This window comes from Trichinella spiralis, assembly GCF_000181795.1.
Source record: "Trichinella spiralis strain ISS 195 chromosome Unknown Scfld1, whole genome shotgun sequence".
In the NCBI taxonomy this organism is placed as follows: Eukaryota; Metazoa; Nematoda; class Enoplea; order Trichinellida; family Trichinellidae; genus Trichinella; species Trichinella spiralis.
In genome coordinates, this window is record NW_003526940.1 from 2475550 (window position 1) to 2494860 (window position 19311).

The following is a 19311-nucleotide window of genomic DNA, read 5'->3' on the forward strand; positions in this document are numbered from 1 at the left end:
GCGGCATTTATCAACAGCCTGTCAAACAAATTCTTTAAATTCCTCATAACTTTTCGCCTCTAAAAATAGTAACAGGATTCGTCATGCTTTACAGTATTCAAATAATAAGGTATAAATGGAATTGTTTTCAACAAATTGCATTTTAAAATATTGATAAAACTAGATTTTTTTAATAAGCAGTTTGAAGCAATTTTATCTTTGTATCATGTAAATAAAAACCTAAAATTTATAAATTAATCAAACGCGAAATGCTGCATACACTCTGTGCGATATATTTATACTGAATAATTTATAAGAAACATTTTATTTGTAATGATTTACTTTAAAAGTATTTTAAATAAGTTTTATTATTACTTTTTTAATGCATTTATTTTCATGATTTTTGAGAACCTACATTTACTTAGTTTGGTCATCTATACTGTATTTACAGTGCATCTGTGTTTTCTAGTAACCGAGGTCAAGTTTGTAACTGGTAAATGCATTAGTGCTTAATATTGCATTTTCAATAACATTTATTTAAATTTAATTAAGTTTTGTAAAGTTATTTTGTTACAAATTTATATTTCTATTCTGTGTCAAAAACTCATTGTACTGAAACGACTCGACTAACTTTTTAATATCTTTACTTAACTTTTGATAAAAGCTTTCTCAATATGATTTCTAATGAAATCTTTCAATTATTGGTGTATATTTGATATAATGTCATTTCCGTATAGCCACATATATTTACATTTGTCATAGGATAAATATATGGAGGAAATTGATGTTTTATTGATTTGTAGGTATTATTCATGGCCGATAAATTTCAGTTTAATCCTGACGCTCCTGATTTTATCCCAAGTTTTTCTGTTGTTGCTCGTGAAGCTAATGATGAAACGGCGAACGGTACAGGTTGATTCACTTTATCATTATTTCGTTATGAAATGTATTTTTAAATATTACTTTTATGAAATAAATTTTAGATCTTGAAGCAACTGATGAATTATCTGCTGAAGTTTCGATGGATTCTAATGCTAACGTATTAAAAAGTTTAGATTTAAGTGACGAAAGAATTCCTGACGGTATGCACATATTTTTTAATTATTCCATTCACTGCTTTACTAATTAAATATTGTGTTTTTGGAAATTTTAACTTGACATTTATTGTTCTGTTTACGTAATAGCAATATGAAACTAAATTTACAATGATGTCAATGTATCTTCTACAATATATCCGATTAAATATTGTAAACTTTTATTTATTAGAGTGGGAAGTGGATGATGAAGCATCAAAAGAAGAGGATGTTGTTGCTCCATCGAAATCTATTAAAAAGAAGAATACTGCTTTGATTCCGAAGGTGCGCAAAGAATACGTGAATGTGATTTTTATAGGTCACGTCGGTATGAAATTTTTGCACAAAATTTGAACTTTTTTATTTTATTATTTTAATTTTTCTGTAAGACGCTGGCAAGTCTACCATTGGTGGACATTTGATGTACCTGACAGGTCAGGTCGATAAACGTACTTTGGAAAAATACGAACGTGAAGCAAAGGAGATGAATCGAGAAAGTTGGTGAGACTGGGAAATATTTTCTTTTGATTTTAACATTAGATTACTTGACTTGTAAAATTGAAGGTATTTATCGTGGGCTCTCGATACAAATATAGAAGAACGTGAAAAGGGGAAAACTGTTCAAGTAGGAAGAGCAAATTTTGAAACTGCAAAGAAACACATAACAATCTTGGATGCTCCAGGACACAAAAGTTTTGTGCCTAACATGATCGGTGGTGCTAGTCAAGCTGATTTAGCAGTTTTGGTTTGTTGTATTTTAAATTTATATTTAAATTTTCTTTTATTTGAATATTTGATTACTTGTAAAGGTTATATCAGCACGGAAAGGAGAATTTGAAGCAGGCTTGGAACGAGGCGGACAAACAAGAGAACATGCTGTGTTGGTCAAAACTGCTGGCGTGCGTCATATGATTGTTTTAATCAACAAGATGGACGATCCTACTGTGAATTGGGATCTGAAAAGGTAAAGTTTTTTGTAATGAATTTTAATATTTTTCACATTTTTTCTTTACGCAGATATAATGAATGTCGTGACAAAATTATTCCTGTTTTAAAAAAGGTTGGTTTTGTGCCGGGAAAAGATCTATATTTTATGCCTTGCAGCGGCCAGACTGGAGCATTGCTTAAAGATCCAGTATCAGATGATGTATGCCCGTGGTATAGGTGAGAAAGACGTTCGTGTACTTTTTTTTATCTTCATTGTCATTTTGAAATGGTTATTTAGTGGGCCTACTTTTTTGGAATATTTGGACCAACTTCCGCCTATCAGTCGAGCTCGAGAAGGTGCTGTTAGAGTGGTATTGTTTGACAAATACAACGTAAGCGATGTTTTGAATTTGAAAACATCTAGTTGAATTTATTATTTTCAGTATATTTGTTTTAGCTTTATAAGATATTATATGTGTATATAGTAAAGTTTATAAACATATTTATGCTAAAAGGAACATTTTTTTACAACAGCTTTTCTTTGTAAAAGATTTTCAGATATGTGATAAAATATTAAATGGTATGAGAATTTTGGTTTGCTATATAAAGACTTGTTTTGTTTAATTTGAATGTAACGTGTGCATTTTTTAGTTATAAATTTTCATTGTTGCTTCTTTTAGGATATGGGTACAGTTGTCATGGGAAAAGTAGAATCTGGATCGGTTGTAAAAGGCCAGTCATTAGTTGTTATGCCGAATCGAGTAATAAATGAAAAAATCGATTTCATTAATTTTGTTTTTTTATTATTATTATTAATTCTTTAGACTCCTGTTCAAGTGTTGCAGTTGTGGTCTGATGATGATGAGGCGGATGAAATCACTCCTGGGGAAAATGTCAAGATAAAGTTGAAGGGTATCGAAGAAGACGCAGTTTCTTCTGGTTTCGTGTTATGTTCACCGGACGATACTTGCGTTGTTGGTCGTATATTTGATGCGCAAGTAGAATTTTTTTAGTGAAATTTTGATTTGGTTTGCAGTATTTTTTTCGAATTCAGGTAGTAATTATGGAACATAAGTCGATTATTTGTCCAGGTTATAGCGCAGTGCTTCATGTTCATGCTGCTGTGGAGGAAGTATCAGTGAAGGTATTAAATAGTTCAGTTTAAATTGAAATTTATAAAGCGTTTAAAATTTTAAATTAGAATTTAATTTGTTTGATTGATCGTAAAACTGGAGAAAAATCTACGACAAGGCCGAAATTTGTTAAACAAGATCAAGTTTGTATCATGCGTTTGGAATCGAGCGAATTATTTTGTTTAGAGCCATTTAACAAATTTCCGCAGATGGGTCGTTTTGTTTTACGTGATGAAGGTAACAACTTGAGCGTTTCATTCTTCTAATTTTTGTTCTGTAAATTATCAGATACTTAACTTTTTTTATTTATCTGTTTCAGGTCGTACGGTAGCGATTGGTAAAGTACTGAAAATTATCGAATAAGGTGAATGCAGGATGCGAATGGAAACAAAAAATTTAGGGATTCTTTCTTTCGTCACTGTTAATTATGTAATTGTTTCATGTTATGGCGTCATATTACAGTTCTTTCAGTCATTCAAAGAGAAGGTTAATAAATCCTTTTATCGTCTCTTATTTTTGAGAATTAAATTCACAAAGTGTAAATTATTTATTCGCAACTGCAACTGAGAAATACAGGGATTAATAAACTGTTCAAGTTAAGAGCTTTCATCTTTTGAGAAAAGCAAAACTTATTAAAGAGATTGTTGAAATAACGGTGTAAATTGTAATTAGCGGCTTTGTAAATATTTTGTAAGATTTATAAAGAGAATTGTAATGATGAATTTTTCACTTCTCAATTTAGGATATTTTATTCGTTGCATAGAACAAAACGTTTTATTTTTTAATAACTTCAAATAGTAGTTTCAGTGATTCACTACTGTTTGTTAATAAACTGATACACGTATGCATTTATAATAGTTATATGCATATGGTTTTCTAATTATCGGAACTTAAGTGCACAGTAACAAAATACATTTATTTGAACAAATTTTTTTGCTCTTCAAATCGTGAGTTTGAAACCATATCTCTCCAAAGCGCGAGCAGTTGATTTACACATACATGGTAGGACTTGAGGGAGCTTTCCCTCGAAGTTGGATAAGAATTGATGAAAACGCTGTTCACAAACTTTGCTGACGCTTTAAGAAAACAGCACAAGCAAATCAGTGATATGATTTACGGTGAAGCAGTAGAAAATGTTACATTGCAATTTACATTTATCATATTTGAATTGAATAATAACTTCAACTCTAAATAATTTAATATTATGACCGTTACTTTAAACTCTCCATTGCTGACATGCTTCATTCAAATACTGGCATGCTTCAAATCGCTTGAACGATTCATTTCAATCGAAATGCTGTGGTTGGTTTGCCGTAGAACATTATTGAAAATGAATTTTATTATATGTCGCATCCAGAACTAGTCAAATCCGTTGCTTGAAAACCACTACTCTAATAAACAGCTTTGCACCTCTCGAGTTTGAATGTGTAAGCAACTCAAAACACAATAAAGAAACACATATAGAAACACAGCGCTTATCACAGACACAACCATTCGGATCAAGCACATCTCACTGCCAACTGAGCACCACACTCTTTACTACCGTATGCCACCGTAACTTGAATTCAGGTACAAAGCCACAGGTTCGCCACCGAATGGTTTCCAAGAACATTAATTTGTTAACTCAAGTTTTTCAATAATTTTATTTTTAACAGTGTAAAAATGAATAAATCAATAATTTTCAAAAGCATATATTTAATCCTCTAACAAGCATTTGCAAAATAATTTTACTGTTTAATTTTTGGAAGAAATTCAATCTGCATGCAAATGCAAATATCGAATTCAATAAACTAAAATAATTTTAAAAAAATTAAATTTTAATTTACTGATTTAAATTTTTGATAACATTATTTATCATAGCATTAAGTTTTGATTTTTGATTAAATGTACTTCATTGTCTTTACACAATTAAAATGGCTTACTGTACTCTGTTAATTCTGTTTTTATATGGCAGTTTTCATTTTAAGCGTTCTGTATAATGAACAAATCAAAGAATAGTAATGAGGTAATAAAGTATTTTCAGCTAACTCTAATAGGATCCGTTTATCAGTTTTATTTAATTTTCATTATTTATGATGTAAATATAGTTTTAATAAAAGAAAAATTTATGTAAAATTATTAAATGCATTCTGTTGTTTATATAAAGCTGCTATTGCTCCATGACGCGCATGTGAAAGACGTTGTTACATATTCTATTTTAAGAATGAGGTTTCGAAAGGAAAACTGCGATTTTCTGTCGTTTGCTCAAGTAATATGAATCGTAGTATGGAAGCTCATGCTATGCTACAGTAATTGATTAAAAGTTTAATGTGATTGAAATTTGCTTTTCCATAGTCGTTTTGTTTCAGAAAGAAAGGCTTTAATGTTCGTTCATTTGGATCTGGTTCTCAGGTAAAACTTCCCGGCCCATCGCCTACTGTTCACAACATTTACAGTTTTTCTACACCATACGAAGAAATTTACCAAGACTTAGTTGCAAAGGACAAAAATTTGTATGATTTTAGCTATTGATTGAGCTCTGTTGATTTATCTGTTTCATTGTTATATAACTGTTCGCAGGTATACACAAAATGGTTTATTAAATATGCTTGATCGAAATAGAAGAGTGAAACCGCATCCAGAACGATTTCAAGAATACAAAGGACTGTCTGATGTTATTATATGTTGCGAAGAACGTGTTTACGATCAAGTTTATGAATGTAATTGGTTTCATCGTTTTTTTGAATTTAGGTTACGTATTAGAAGAAAAAGGAAGATAAATGTTTAAATATCATACCAACATTCAGTCCTTTAGATGTACGAAAGCTTCTTATATAGGTTAGCATATAAACTTATACAACCGTACAACATAAAACCATATTATCACATCATATACAATGATTTGAAACATCAACAGTGAGTGTTGTTAAATTAGGTGGAGGCTAGTTTGTTGCTGGGACAGTTTATTAGAAGAAATGAAAAATATAGAGGTAATGATTATGACAGAAATTAATGAAACAAATTTTTCTATATTTTGTTTATTGCTGCAATACGTGCACAGTTTTACACCTTTTAGAGCATGGTTTGGATTTTAATAGTAAGTAAATATTCGTGAGGCCATCTAGTTTTTGCTTTCAAAACATTACAAAATTTTAACTACTTTTCAGTGTTCACTAACAGATCTGCATTGATTTTGAAATTGTGAAATACTGGTAAAATAAAATTACGATAAGTATTTTTGTATTACAGTATGCTCGAGATAATGAAGTTTATATTTTGAAATCAATTTGTTTAAGTTGTATGGATGGTTTATTGCTACCTGATTTTGTGAAAAAGCCGCATATTTTAAATAAGAACGCAGATATAAATGTTTGACTTCACAATTTTAATTACACAGAGATTAATAATTGTGAAAATTTCTTCGAATTCTCGAACTTTAAATGGCAGGTTGATTTGTATTCACAAAAATGAAATGGTAATTACATATTTACTTTTGTCTGTTATTTTAAGTGTGAGAAAAATTTTTTAAAGAATTATGTCATTAAGGTTGCTATAAATGTGGAAGAACAGTTTTCGGTAATAAAAAGTGATTTAAGGTTGTACTGATTTTTATATTCAGTAGAGTATTTTATAAATAAATAAATTCTTGTGAAGCTTATCAAATTTACTAAAAAACTGAGAGAATCAATTTACATTATTTATTTGAAAAATGTTATGGTTGGTTAAATAGCAAATAGTTTAGAAACGGTATTTGAAGTGATATGTTGAATTATAAGACGAAATGTATTAGAATTTAACATACTGCAAAAATAAATAATCTTAATAGTTGAAGGATTTATAAAATTATGCAAGAAATAGTTTAAATTTTGCGTTAAAATATACGGATGTTTAAAAGATGAAAGATGTTTTATAAAAATAAAATAATTATTTTTTGATGTTTATAGTTTTGATGAACACTGAAATGAAATATTGTCATCTTGTACACATCATTAACATAGACATTCGGGATAATCATGAAGAAGCCACCTGTGGAGCTCTTCTATTTTGCCATTTATGCACTTTGGTAAAGAAAATTTTTATTTCACAACTGTATCAGTTCCTTAAATTCGATGAAGTTGTAAATTATAATGAAATGATTAATAACATAATAGCAGTAGAATTGTTTGATTAAATTGTGGCTTTTTTATATTTTTATATTTGTATAATATTTTGTATCTGTATAAAAATTATGTGTTATTTAAAAGTTTAAAATGTATTTAAATAGAATGATTATGTAATGTTTTTTGTTGATACAATTTTAGTTGGAAAAGTCTGCAGATTTGGACAATGAAATTGAAGAAATTCTATCAAATTTTGAAAACATCTGCAAACGAACTATTCTGCATACTGTTTGTTTTCTTTGAATAAAATTATTATTATTATTATTTTGAAGTTGTGATGTAATTTGATAATTTTTATTTATTTTTTTTGTTTGATATGTGAATAAAAGAGAAGAAAAACAGCCGTGCTTTTTGCTTTGCTAGATTTTGAAACAAATTTGTTTGCAACGTTTATTTCATTGTTGCAGCATGTTGATGTTGGTGTTAAATGAATCAAATTTTAATTATTGCATATTGTGCAGCTTGCATTGAAACGCAATTCTGTTACCAGCGTAAAATTTATTCAAACTGAACGCTGAATGTTGTAAGAAAAATTAATTGTATTAATATTAATTCAACTGTATTATTTATTTTTTACCTGCAGTTTGCATTATTATTATTCTTCTTATATTATTCAAAGATGTAAGCAGCAGTTGTTGTTGATTTTGTTTTATTTGAAAAATTTTATATAAAAGGTGAAATTTCATTTCGAAATAACGTGGTGAAAGAGTTAATTTTGTCAAAGTTGAAAAATGTCAAACTTTTTCCCCTTTCATCGATGATATAATTTTTTCACAGGAAAGAGGCATTTAGAAAAAACTTAACAAAAAACAGCTAATAATAATAATAATCAAGTAATAATAATGTTTTTATTCTATTGCCTTTGCACAATAAAAATATGAAACAATCAGTCTAGATGGAAAGAGTTCGTTATGAAACAACATAATTATTCATTTTTTCTTAAACTTCTGCAACACTTTGCCCGTCTTTTTCAAATCCTCCTTGATATCTCGATTCGCATCAGATACGAGTGATTTGTAATCGTCGAAATCTTTCACCGTCGAACACAGCTCACCTCGGACGTCGTCCAACTGCTGCTGAAGTTCTTGAACCATTTGTTGCAGATGTTTATTCTAAATAAAGAGAACATACAGTACAAATTCAAATAAAAAAGTAAACAAAAAAACAGACAAACAACCTCAATAAGTATATCATCCAATGATCCGTTGGTATCGCGAATGCATGCACCAATGCTGACGTTACAAGTGCGCACATTTTCAAGTGAACATTTCAGATCTTTTATCAATTTTGATAAATTCATTTGTTGTTCTTTGGGCTGAATAAATGAAAATTAAATTTTAAATAACCACAACCAGAACAATAATAACCTTGCTCGATTCGCTCAAAAATTTCACAAATTGATTCATTGCGATGGAAATATTTTTCTGACTCGATGTCAACAATTCTGCCAAATCGTCCATTACTATAATTGTTGATTTATGATGAGAAATTCTATTCAAAAATTTGAAATAGAACAACAAACTTTTCATTGTTTTATCCGCTGTTGGTGTAGTTGTTGTATTCAATTTATCCATCGTTGCGTTGCTGCTGCTTGGAGCAATGTTGATATTATCCGATGGATTATTATTGCTGGCATTTTCTTTTTCCAAAATTCCATTATTATTATTATTATTATTATTATTATTATTATTATTATTAGGGATAATCGATTTGTCGGCTTTTTCATTGTTGATCGCCTGTTGCAGTATTTCAATTTTCAATTTTGCCAAATCGTATTTTTTCTGAAAATCCAAACAGCGTTTCTTCCAACAAGACTGATCGTCTACAGTAGCCTCGATGGTACGCACGTATTCGGCCAGACGTTCGTTGTTCCGTTCCAATTGTTCAATAGTAGCGCTGAGCTGCTTTTCACGTTGATCACTGGAACGTAGAAGCATCTCAACCCGATCCAGACGATCCAAATCTGTCAACGAGCTGTTATTCGTCGTCGCCAATTTCACCTCTTCTTCGCCAATTAGTAGATATTTTTCAAACTGCTTGAATTTCCCTTTCACCAGTTTGATATACTTTTCCAATTTGGCATTTCGTTCCTTCAAACCGACATCCGCCGACACTTCCAACATTCCTTTCCCATCAACTGCAGTCGTTCCGTTCGTTGTGCAATTTTTCTTCGGTTCACTTTTCAAACTTTCCTAATCATCATACACACACATTCATTCATTCATCATTCAGAAAAATTACTATTGGTAACACCAACAAACCTTGGCAGAATCAACTGTTTCATCAGCATTATTATTAGTATTGTTGTCAATTTTGAATATTGCATTCGCTGCACTGATGCACATTTTCAACGCAATTGCCATTTTTCGTAATTCTTCTTCAAACTCTTCTGCCAATAAATAATCCTGTCGAAAATCAAATTCACTTCATATTCCAATTCAAATTTTTACAATCATACCCGACATCTACACCAAGCTCTGACAGTTGACAGTAAACTTTTCAATTCTGTCATTAATATTGTTTCTGGCTTCACAGATAAATTTGCCACATTTATCGAACAACTTTCGTTCTCTTCTTCATTGTCATCATCTTGTTGTTCGACACCATTCGTGGAATGAATTGTATTCTTCTGAGATATCAGAGGTAGAACTGTCTCGCACATATTCGTAAGCAAATTTCCAATATATTCATCCCTCTTCGAATCGCTGATATCATTCTTCTGAGTTATCTGTAAAAAAAAGAAAAGAAAAGATTTTCGGTTTTCCTAATTTTTTTTCCCTTTTATTATTTTTTTCACTTCTTCCAACAAAATCATCTCACCTGAGCAAATAGATCTAACATTTGAATAAAGTTGCACGAAAAATTCGGCAACCAACCGTACCGCTCTGTCACCAAATTTGGCCAATCAAATGAAATCGGATCGAAAGATAGTTTACAAAGAACTGCTTTGTCCTGTGAAGTTTCGATCACTACTTCCGTTTCAACTGCCTGAAATAGCAAAAAAAATAAAAGAATATTAAAATAAACAATTTCATATCGTCGAAATAAATACACCTTATCTACAGAGAATTCCTTTTTCGACAAAAATGTATCCAATTCCAATTTTAAGCAATCGATCATTCTGAGAAAAAGAGACAAATATTATTTCTTTTCAAGAAACATAAAATAATTAATAAATTATACTTTTGTCTAGACTTGAGCAAACCGTCCAATTCTTCAATGTGCTTATCCCTGGAGTCGAGGTGCTGGCGCAACTGTTTAATCTCATCTTCTGCTTCAACAATATGCAAAAACATATTATCCGTACCACCACCACCATCACCACCGTTGATCAATGAATGAGAAAATGAGTTTCCTAGAAAAAAAAAACCATTGATAATGATGTTCGTTTGAAAAAAAAATTAAACAATTGTGTTTTCCCACCTTCCAAAAGTGATATAAATGCTGCAGTTGCGTTCAAATTTTCCAAAATATCCTCATTCAGCGTTGATAAGCCAGCAATAGTGCTCAATTCGTTGCCATTTGCGTTTGCCAATTTCATTCTCACCGCCTAAAATTGTATTCAAATTTCAACAATTCAAAGCAATCACAAACAAACAAACAAACAAAATTCAAAATTACATTCAAAGCAGCAGCGGAACTTTTCAAACGCGAATACAAATCTTTCGTTCGATCATAAATTTGACGCAATTTGGTCTGAAATTCAGATTGAATTTCGGGAAAAGCAGAAGCTGAATTTTCCATTGTCATCTTGGCAAAATTGCCATCCAACAATTCCGAATGTCTACTGCTAAACGACTGCCAATCGCTGTTCCAAGATTTGGAACTACTGTTGAAAAATTTTTCCCTTATATGAATAATCACTTTTTCACGCTTTATACGTTTCTGGCGTTCTTTCTCCACTTCCATTTTCAGTCGATCAATTTCCTCAAAAAAAAGAACAATTTCTTCCAATCACAAGCAGATATTTGAATTAGAAAAAAAACAATAAAACACCTCTTCTGAAGAAACAGCATGTGATTCGTTCGTTTCCAAATTTGTCACCAATTTCGGAAGCTTCTCATCGGAAGCTAATTTCAAATCTGCCAAAGTTTCTTTCCACATGACGGCATTTTTTTCCGCGTGTCGAAGCTGCTTTTCCAATTCTTCCATTTCAAAGTTGTGCTTTTTTTCGAGCAATTCCAATTCTCCTTTGACTTTCTTACATTCTATCTGAATACAATAATTTCATCCATTTCATAAATAAAATGATAAATACATAAAATATTTTATAATTTTTGTACGCAATTTTCAAGAGCTTCCACATCAATATTGGCGTATTGTTTTAATTTGTTGCATTTTTCGTCCAATTCTGCTTCTAAATGAGCTATTCTTGTCTTCAAATCCAAAATAATGCTTAAATTGCAATATGTACTATTTATTATCGAAATTGAAAACAAATTACTCATCTCCTTACGCTTCGTTTTTGCTCATCAAAACCATGCCCTCACTGCCATCGTCGTCGCACATAGAACCATTCACCGCTTTATATTGTTCCAATAAAATATTGTAACTAAGCTGTAATTTCTTTAACATCTCATCGTATTCTTCTTTCTCTTCTTGTAAATTCTCGCATTTCTTCAAATTTAAAACTTTTTCAAATACTATTTTCAAAGTCTCTTTCTTCATATTACAAAAATCTAACTCTATACATTTCACAAAATTGTTATAACAATTTCATCCAAACATAGCCGTAATTTGTATTTTAAACTTTTCTATTACAAGTAAAATAAGTTTATCATAAATTTCACATACTTGAAAAACTTTAAATTAAAAAAGTATTTAATTACACATTATTTTAGTAATAATAAGGAATTTTTCTTTTTTGATTAATTAACACAAAAAATCAATTATAAAATTAATAACACTAAAAATGAAACCACCTTATAATAAAAATCCTACATCCTACAGTAAAAAGTGAATAAAATCAATACAATCTTCAAAATTTCTGCTTCTTGATAAACTCTTTCAGCCATTCTCTGCTTTTCTCGCAAGGACATTATTTTTTCATCTCTAATTAGAATTTCTTTATCCCATTCTTTACTAAAATACAATGGTGAATTAGAAAACAAAAATTTCACACGATTTCTATGTTCAACAATAAATACCGAGCTTTGGCAAAGGCAATTTCTTTTTCCACAAGCTGCTTCTTCACATCAGAAAGATCGTCTAAATTTTCAGCAGTCCCGTTGATAAAAACGTCATTGACTCCCAATTCTCGAAGTTTCAACTGCGCATAGCTCAGCGAAACTTTCAAACTGAAATTTTCCCTTCGCAACTCTTCAAAACGTTGCTGAAACTCTCGCAGTCCATAAGAGGGTATTTTTGGAACCACATTTTCGACAACCGAATCTACTTGATCAGCTAAACAGCTGACACCACACGTACTCAAATCTAAATACGATACGATTTATCTTACCAAATTTTCAAACATCCAAAATAGAAACATCATCTCAAAATGGAAATAAATCAACAATAAAATAATTCACCGAAAACCATACAGCACCGTATATCAACTAAAAACTGAAATTAAGCAGAACCGAGGACAAAAATTTCAAATATATATATATTTTCGAATTAAAATTTATGGAATATTGAAAAAATTCAAATATTACCTGGTAACGAAGCATGGGTGACGTTAAAATTCGGTTTCGTTGTCGACGACAAATTGCCCAGACAGCTAAAATAGAGCAACACCAATTTATAGCATCAAATAAAATCATATAGCTTAAAACCGAACTCCTTTTTTGAAGTAAAATCAGCAGTCAACGTTTTCCATCGGGAACTCTGCTGATCTTCACCACCACCGAAAGAATTCATAACGAAAATAAGTTCAACCTTCAAAATATAAACCAAAGTAATTTACAAATTAAATACAGTACATAAACACTGTAAATAGGTTTATCAGGAACCTATAATACTTTTATAAAATTATTTTACTACAGAATTATTAAAAAAGAAAATAAAATATTGATGCAAAAATATTTCAATATTATAGATTTTTTTTTTAAATATTTTTTAAATAATTATTTTTTTGGTAAAACAAAAATGTCAAAATGGAATTGCTTTTAAACACTTGAAATTATTACAAAAATTAATTTTCAAGTTATAATTCATACTAATTATTTAAATTTTAAGTGTATAATTTTTTAAATGTTTTAATAAAAAATATTTCTTAAAATATTTTTTAAAGGTCAATATTTGTACTTGAAAATACGTAACACTGTATTAGATTTTCCTACCTGACTTTAAAGATTATTTTTATATAGTTATTATTTTGTTCTATTTGTATTTGTTTTATTGCATGCCATAGTTGTTCTTGTTTTTAAGTGCAGCAATGGCTGAGAACGATCACATTCAGAAAATTATTGATGAAGCCAGAAATTTGATGAATTTTGGCTTTTCTTTCAAGGTAAAAGTTCTCAGAAAAATAAATGTGGAGGTCTGCCGTTACAAAATTAGCAATGCTAAGCGAATTATACACATTTCACCTGATTACATTGATGATAAGAAAGATTTTGTTATGTTCGATCTTGTTCGCGTTCTTATGGCGATGCATAATAAAGTTGTTTTATATGCAGAGAGACATTACAGATTAATCGATGTTGTGAAATTTGAAGACTTCAATGAAGAACTGCTTAAATTTTTATTTGAATATTGTTGTTTCTGCATGGGAAACGATGTGGTGAAACTTTACCCTGGTGTGGAGAGTTACTTTTGTCACAAACGTTTTGATGGTTTGTGGGATTTATCTACACCTGAGAAACGCTTGTTCTCAATACCGACACTGATTGATTACTTTCTTGCAATTCAACATTTGTACATTGTACGAGGAATGTTGTTTTCTCGTTTTGGTGGTAAAATGATTGCCATATTGCTGTTATTGAGATTTTGTTCAGCAGATGAAAAATATTCTAAAGCTCTTATTAACATGATGACTACTGCTTATGCAACAACGAAAGCAAATAATTTATTGTTGCTTATGAAAACTTTTAGAAATTTGAAATCTCGGTACGCTAAATATGTGTTGGTTTTTTGTGGGAAATGTATGTCTGAAATTACGATACAGCGCAATGGTATTTTCCACATTTTGACTTGCTTTAATAACAAGATCCTTTTGAATGAAAAAGATAAGTTACAATGGCAAAAACGTATGCCTGAATTAATTTGTAAATTTCCGAAAAAATTTAAAGATAAGCCGATGAAATATTATTTGATCGTGTTTCGACAATGCGTTGGCATTTTGGAAATGCGCAATGCTGATAAATGGATTAAAAATGTATGTGCCGATATTCTTCGCAGTTTATTTACTGAAAAGAGTCAACTACCAGTATCAGTATTAAATGAGTACATCAAGAACAGATATGTCGATCGAATTCGCTCAATTTCAGACAAGCAGCTTCATGATGTTATTATGGACGAGAAAGCAGTGTTGTCATTTTTGAGTTTAATGGATGAATTAATGACAGTTGTGACTTTGGATGATCATTTTGACGAGGTTCTTCAAATAATAGTACCTGTATTGCTGTCAATGAATTGTGATGTGCGTAATTCAGTTACATACTGCGCACCATTAATTTCTGATATTATGACCAATTTATTTGATACTCAAAAGCCAGCTGCATTTGCCAAGAAATTGATGGCGTGGCTTTGCAGTCGAATTGAAGATTCGTTGCTATCATTACGTGCTAAGTTTGTAATTGGTCGTCGTAATGGTGTGCAAGCAGTGGTTGTTTCATATGACGAAGATGTGGAATTTATCAACAGATCTGTAGATAGTTTCTACGCTATTTTGAATTCGATACAGAATAAGAATAATATTTATTCTGCTGTTTTAGAAGAATGGTTGAAAATTATAATCACACATTCTTTTGCAGCGCAAGAAGAAAAGCAGCAGCAGCAATCCCAGTTGCCTTTCAGTTTCCTTTTGATTGAATCTCTTTGCAGCATACTCGATACGCATATTTCGCATTTTTATGATCTGTTTTCAACGCACGCAGTGGATTTTTTGAACGTGTTGCGCAAAATTCTCAATTGGTTACTTAAGCGCAGTCACAAAAGCACACCGCTTACAAACCAAGTGGCCGCTTTTTTGTTAAAATTTGTCGGCATTTTTCATCTTGAATATTTTTTGTCACAAAAAGATATTTTGGAAACGTTTCAATCTGTTATTCGGGTGGTGAAAATTTACTCTGAAAAATATCCAAATTCCAGTATTCGTGCAACTGCTGCAAAATTAGTTGTCAATGTGAATTGTAAAAAGGGACGTTTTGATGATATATTGCAAAAATGCCAAGAAGCTTATTCGAAATTGTCAGAAGAGGAACAATCGCGCAAAGTTGAAACATTTCAAACTGTGATGGAAGATTTAAATTCGACTGCTGTAGAAATCAAAGGACATGCGTTGATCATGCTGAGGCGATTGATTGAAAATGGAGATACGCATGCGATGATGGCTTTGGAAAAGAAATCTTTTTTCGAAACACTTTGCACAGAACTTCGGGATAAAGATTCTTATGTTTATTTGTTGACTATCAAAGTTTTAGCCGAAGCGTGCAGAAAACGGAAAGCAAGTGTGTTTCCATTCCTTTTGCAGATGTTTGACGATATGCAAAGCAAAGGTGACGTGGAAAATTGTTTGAAAATTGGAGAAGCAGTAGCTTCGGTGATACGCCGCTTGGGCGATGTGACTCCTCATTACGTTGAACAAGTTTTGAACAGATTTTTGAAAATTTATTACACCGGTGAATGCAACGTGAAAGTGTCCTGCTTGTGCATTATAGCTGAGATCGTCAAATCTGCATCTTACAAAATAATGATGTTCAAAGTTGAATTGTTGTCGTTGATCGAATATAATCTCAAGATACAGAAATGGTCGGTTTTGCTTCCGGCTTCTGTTCACTTGCTGCATAATTTGTTTCTCGGTGCCGAAGGGAAGTTGCTTGAAATTTATGGTGACCGACTGCATTCTATTTACAGAGAGTTGAAACGAATGTACGAAAAGGAAATCGACAATGTTGAAATTGAAAAAGCCACGAGATTGCATATTCAGTTGTGTATAGAACAGCTTAACCGAGAGTTGAAAAAGTGCTGAGTATAATTTTTGTCAAGTTTTAAAAGTGGAATAAAAATGGAATCCGTGTTATTCCTTTACTTGAAGTGAAATACTATTTAAACTTTTTTTTGATTAAAATAATATTTTTGCAATGTCTTTGTATTCGTTGACTGGTTTATTTTCATGGGTTTCTTGTTTTTGATTTATAGAACTTACAAGTATTACAGATTTAGTCAGGAAAAGAAGTCAAGAAACATTTAATGCAAATTTATTAGTAGAAATCTTTTCCAGACATTCAAGGTATAATCAAACATTATTGCAAAACCGGACTGTGTAGTTTGTGCTCTGTTAATTGAACCCAACCGATTTTGTATATCTAAGCTGAAATATCCGCTTGCAATCAGTCTCATATGCAACTCAACAAATCAATTTAGAGGCTTCATTCAAAAGGTAACATGATAGCTGCAAGAAGAATAATTATCGATGAACAAGCAAGGATCAAGCACACGCTTCCACACCACCAGAATATTCAGTTTTGAAGACTCTTTTAACTGATTGTGCATTTCCTTGTATAGTCAGTGCTCGAGGTCAAATGAACAAAATGAGAAAGCTTTTTCACCGTTACATTTTACCATACACGCTGACAGTCATAATTGTGCGAAAACTTATAACATGAAATGTATACAACACACAAATTACTAAGCATAATGTATAATTTTTGTCTTCTAGATCAATACTAATATTATTTGTTATTGTTCATGATATGCAATTAATCATCAGACATGCTTTCTCATCATTTGACTGCTATGTATTTGTTTTAACTAATGAATTTTATCGACTCTTTCTTCAAAAGGAAAGCACGCGACTGAAAAAACTTGCCTCGTTCCAAGGTAGAACAAATTTTTCCCACCGCATTCATCGTCCAGGAAAAAATGCTTTAAATTACTATTATCTACTGCAGACAAATTTCATTGTACATTTCATTCAAATATCTACAACTGTATTATATAATATTATTACATTATATATTATTATACTGCTAGTAGTTTATATTTCGTAAAATAAAACATCCATAACAATAATAATTCAAAGTGAATTTTATTCTTAAACAAGCAGAACAGCATTGATGCAACCATCATTTTCAGGGTTATTGGTTACTTGAGCATATTTTCCCCAGACAACTTTACCACTTGTAGTGACAAGACCAAGTTCGCTGACGTTCACTTCTATTATGGTCCCTTTTGTAATGACGCCTAGCTGAGTATACATCGTAGAAGATGGATTTTTTTTCACGCCGATTATTGGCAAATGAAACGTCGCTTGCAACTCAGGATGAGTGACATGAGCTTTATTGAACCGAAGTGACTAAATAAAAAAAGAAACAGTTTTTGCAACATCACATAAATGCAATTAAAAAGATAAAATATAATGCGAACCATTGGACGAATAAAGCGTTCAAATTTTGGTGGTTTACGAGTAAAGCCTTCTCCAACGTAGCAAACCTTTGTCACCATGCGTTTCCATGCTTTCCCTTAATAGAATTGTTTAACTGACAAAATATAATCAAATAAAGACCATATATCAAATCACTTCTAGATTTTCCTGTACGAATCACTTTAAAAGTTTCTGCTTCACTCATAGCTTTCACTTTTGGCAGAGGTACAGCCCATTTTCCCTTAAATAACCACTTTAAAATGAAAGAAAATATAAGTGCCAACAAGCTTACAGCTTTCTCCTTTCTTTTTTGCTTTATCATGTTACTCAGAACTTTTCCGCTAGTTTGTTGTTGACGATCAAGCAAATACACAGGAATAGCACCATCCGCTGACTTCTCTGGTTTTCTTGTGCCCTGTTGCTGTTTTTCTTCATGTGCCTTTATTCTGCAACATTAAACTTTTAACAAAATATACATAAATATTTAATTTAAATACATTATAAAACAAATTAGACACATAAAAAGAAAGAAGCTTACTAATTACTTAACCAAAATATTATCAACAATTATCGTTCATATAAAAGTATCACATTACGACTTTTACATTACAAATTAAACACAAAATCATACAACCATATAAGTAATAATTAAACTTTGGAAACACCTAACAAGCCTAAAAAATTAGTAAAATAAGAAAACAAACTAAAAAAGTTTCAAAACTTTGATAAATAAGATGAACGGATAACCGAAATTAAATTATAAATGTTACTTACTACAATATTTAAGATTCTTATGACAATTGAGGAAAAAATTCAATAAAAATCAACTCACAATTTTCGCATTTGAACTTTCTCCGTATAGCGTTTTCTGTTGTATAATTTCGCCTTTATTCCGCGCAACGTTTTTGCTTTTTTAGCCAATACATGGCGATCTCGGCTAATCTTTTTCCGTCTTAAAATGCACAAATTTAAATTAAAGAATCTGCATTAATGCATATATTCATTAAAATAATTCTAAATCAGAAAACAATTTCCTAAAACTTTATTATAAAAGTAAAAAATATCATAATATTGACGAGAAACAAATTTATTACTCTCTTTCTTCATGATCGAAGCGACGACCATAGCGTCTCCGATGAAGCTCTATATGCTCGTTCTGGGGCTACAAAATACAGATTGAATAACAAAAATCATTACATTTCAAATTTAATTAGAACAGCAAAAATACATTAGTATAAACTTGCAAAAATTGCATAAATAATTAAATTAGTGAAATAACAAACAATATTTTGCGTTATGCATAATAAAATGTTATAAGAAAAGAAATGACATTTATTATCCAAAATAAGATGCTAAAAATTAAGACTACTAATATCACTATAAAGACAGTTATAAACAGTAATAAAATACTACACAAATGTTTTTCATTACAAAAAAATAAATGTCGAAGACAAATTTCAAAGGGAAATTATGCGTCACGTTACTCTACTAAACGTGAAATTCATAAAGTTATAAGCATTAAATAATTTTAC

At 30.8% G+C, this 19311-nt stretch overlaps 4 protein-coding genes across 4 annotated transcripts; 2 read left to right on the plus strand and 2 right to left on the minus strand.

Annotated features, from left to right (window-relative positions):
* The first annotated feature begins 477 nt into the window (after nucleotides 1–477).
* On the plus strand, nucleotides 478–3475 carry Tsp_08936 (eukaryotic peptide chain release factor GTP-binding subunit ERF3A). Its single transcript, XM_003382030.1, has 13 exons — nucleotides 478–891; nucleotides 963–1061; nucleotides 1246–1380; nucleotides 1442–1553; nucleotides 1617–1797; nucleotides 1862–2016; nucleotides 2070–2216; nucleotides 2278–2371; nucleotides 2660–2740; nucleotides 2804–2977; nucleotides 3034–3123; nucleotides 3181–3349; nucleotides 3432–3475. Exons 1-13 carry the CDS (start codon nucleotides 792–794, stop codon nucleotides 3473–3475), a joined length of 1581 nt encoding a protein of 526 aa, XP_003382078.1. The 5' UTR covers nucleotides 478–791.
* Nucleotides 3476–4316: 841 nt separating this feature from the next.
* On the plus strand, nucleotides 4317–7529 carry Tsp_08937 (conserved hypothetical protein). Its single transcript, XM_003382031.1, has 10 exons — nucleotides 4317–4411; nucleotides 4470–4740; nucleotides 5315–5400; nucleotides 5461–5604; nucleotides 5672–5801; nucleotides 6341–6460; nucleotides 6638–6677; nucleotides 7036–7154; nucleotides 7393–7479; nucleotides 7524–7529. Exons 1-10 carry the CDS (start codon nucleotides 4317–4319, stop codon nucleotides 7527–7529), a joined length of 1098 nt encoding a protein of 365 aa, XP_003382079.1.
* Nucleotides 7530–8180: 651 nt separating this feature from the next.
* Nucleotides 8181–13849, minus strand: Tsp_08938 (hypothetical protein). The gene is made up of 21 exons (XM_003382032.1): nucleotides 13790–13849; nucleotides 13179–13202; nucleotides 13026–13128; nucleotides 12906–12970; nucleotides 12780–12813; nucleotides 12399–12684; nucleotides 12255–12333; nucleotides 11731–11868; nucleotides 11535–11627; nucleotides 11248–11463; nucleotides 10873–11178; nucleotides 10675–10801; nucleotides 10435–10606; nucleotides 10306–10372; nucleotides 10072–10239; nucleotides 9710–9979; nucleotides 9513–9656; nucleotides 8774–9443; nucleotides 8619–8713; nucleotides 8429–8566; nucleotides 8181–8363 (listed from the first exon to the last, which is right to left on the minus strand). Exons 1-21 carry the CDS (start codon nucleotides 13847–13849, stop codon nucleotides 8181–8183), a joined length of 3438 nt encoding a protein of 1145 aa, XP_003382080.1.
* A 3600-nt stretch (nucleotides 13850–17449) lies between these two features.
* On the minus strand, nucleotides 17450–18941 carry Tsp_08939 (ribosome biogenesis protein NSA2-like protein; the record flags this gene model as incomplete). Its single annotated transcript, XM_003382033.1, has 6 exons — nucleotides 17450–17710; nucleotides 17782–17876; nucleotides 17936–18020; nucleotides 18072–18225; nucleotides 18612–18731; nucleotides 18874–18941. Coding segments are annotated over 6 exons (783 nt in total), but the record flags the coding sequence as incomplete, so codon positions are not given.
* Between the last annotated feature and the right edge of the window lie 370 nt (nucleotides 18942–19311).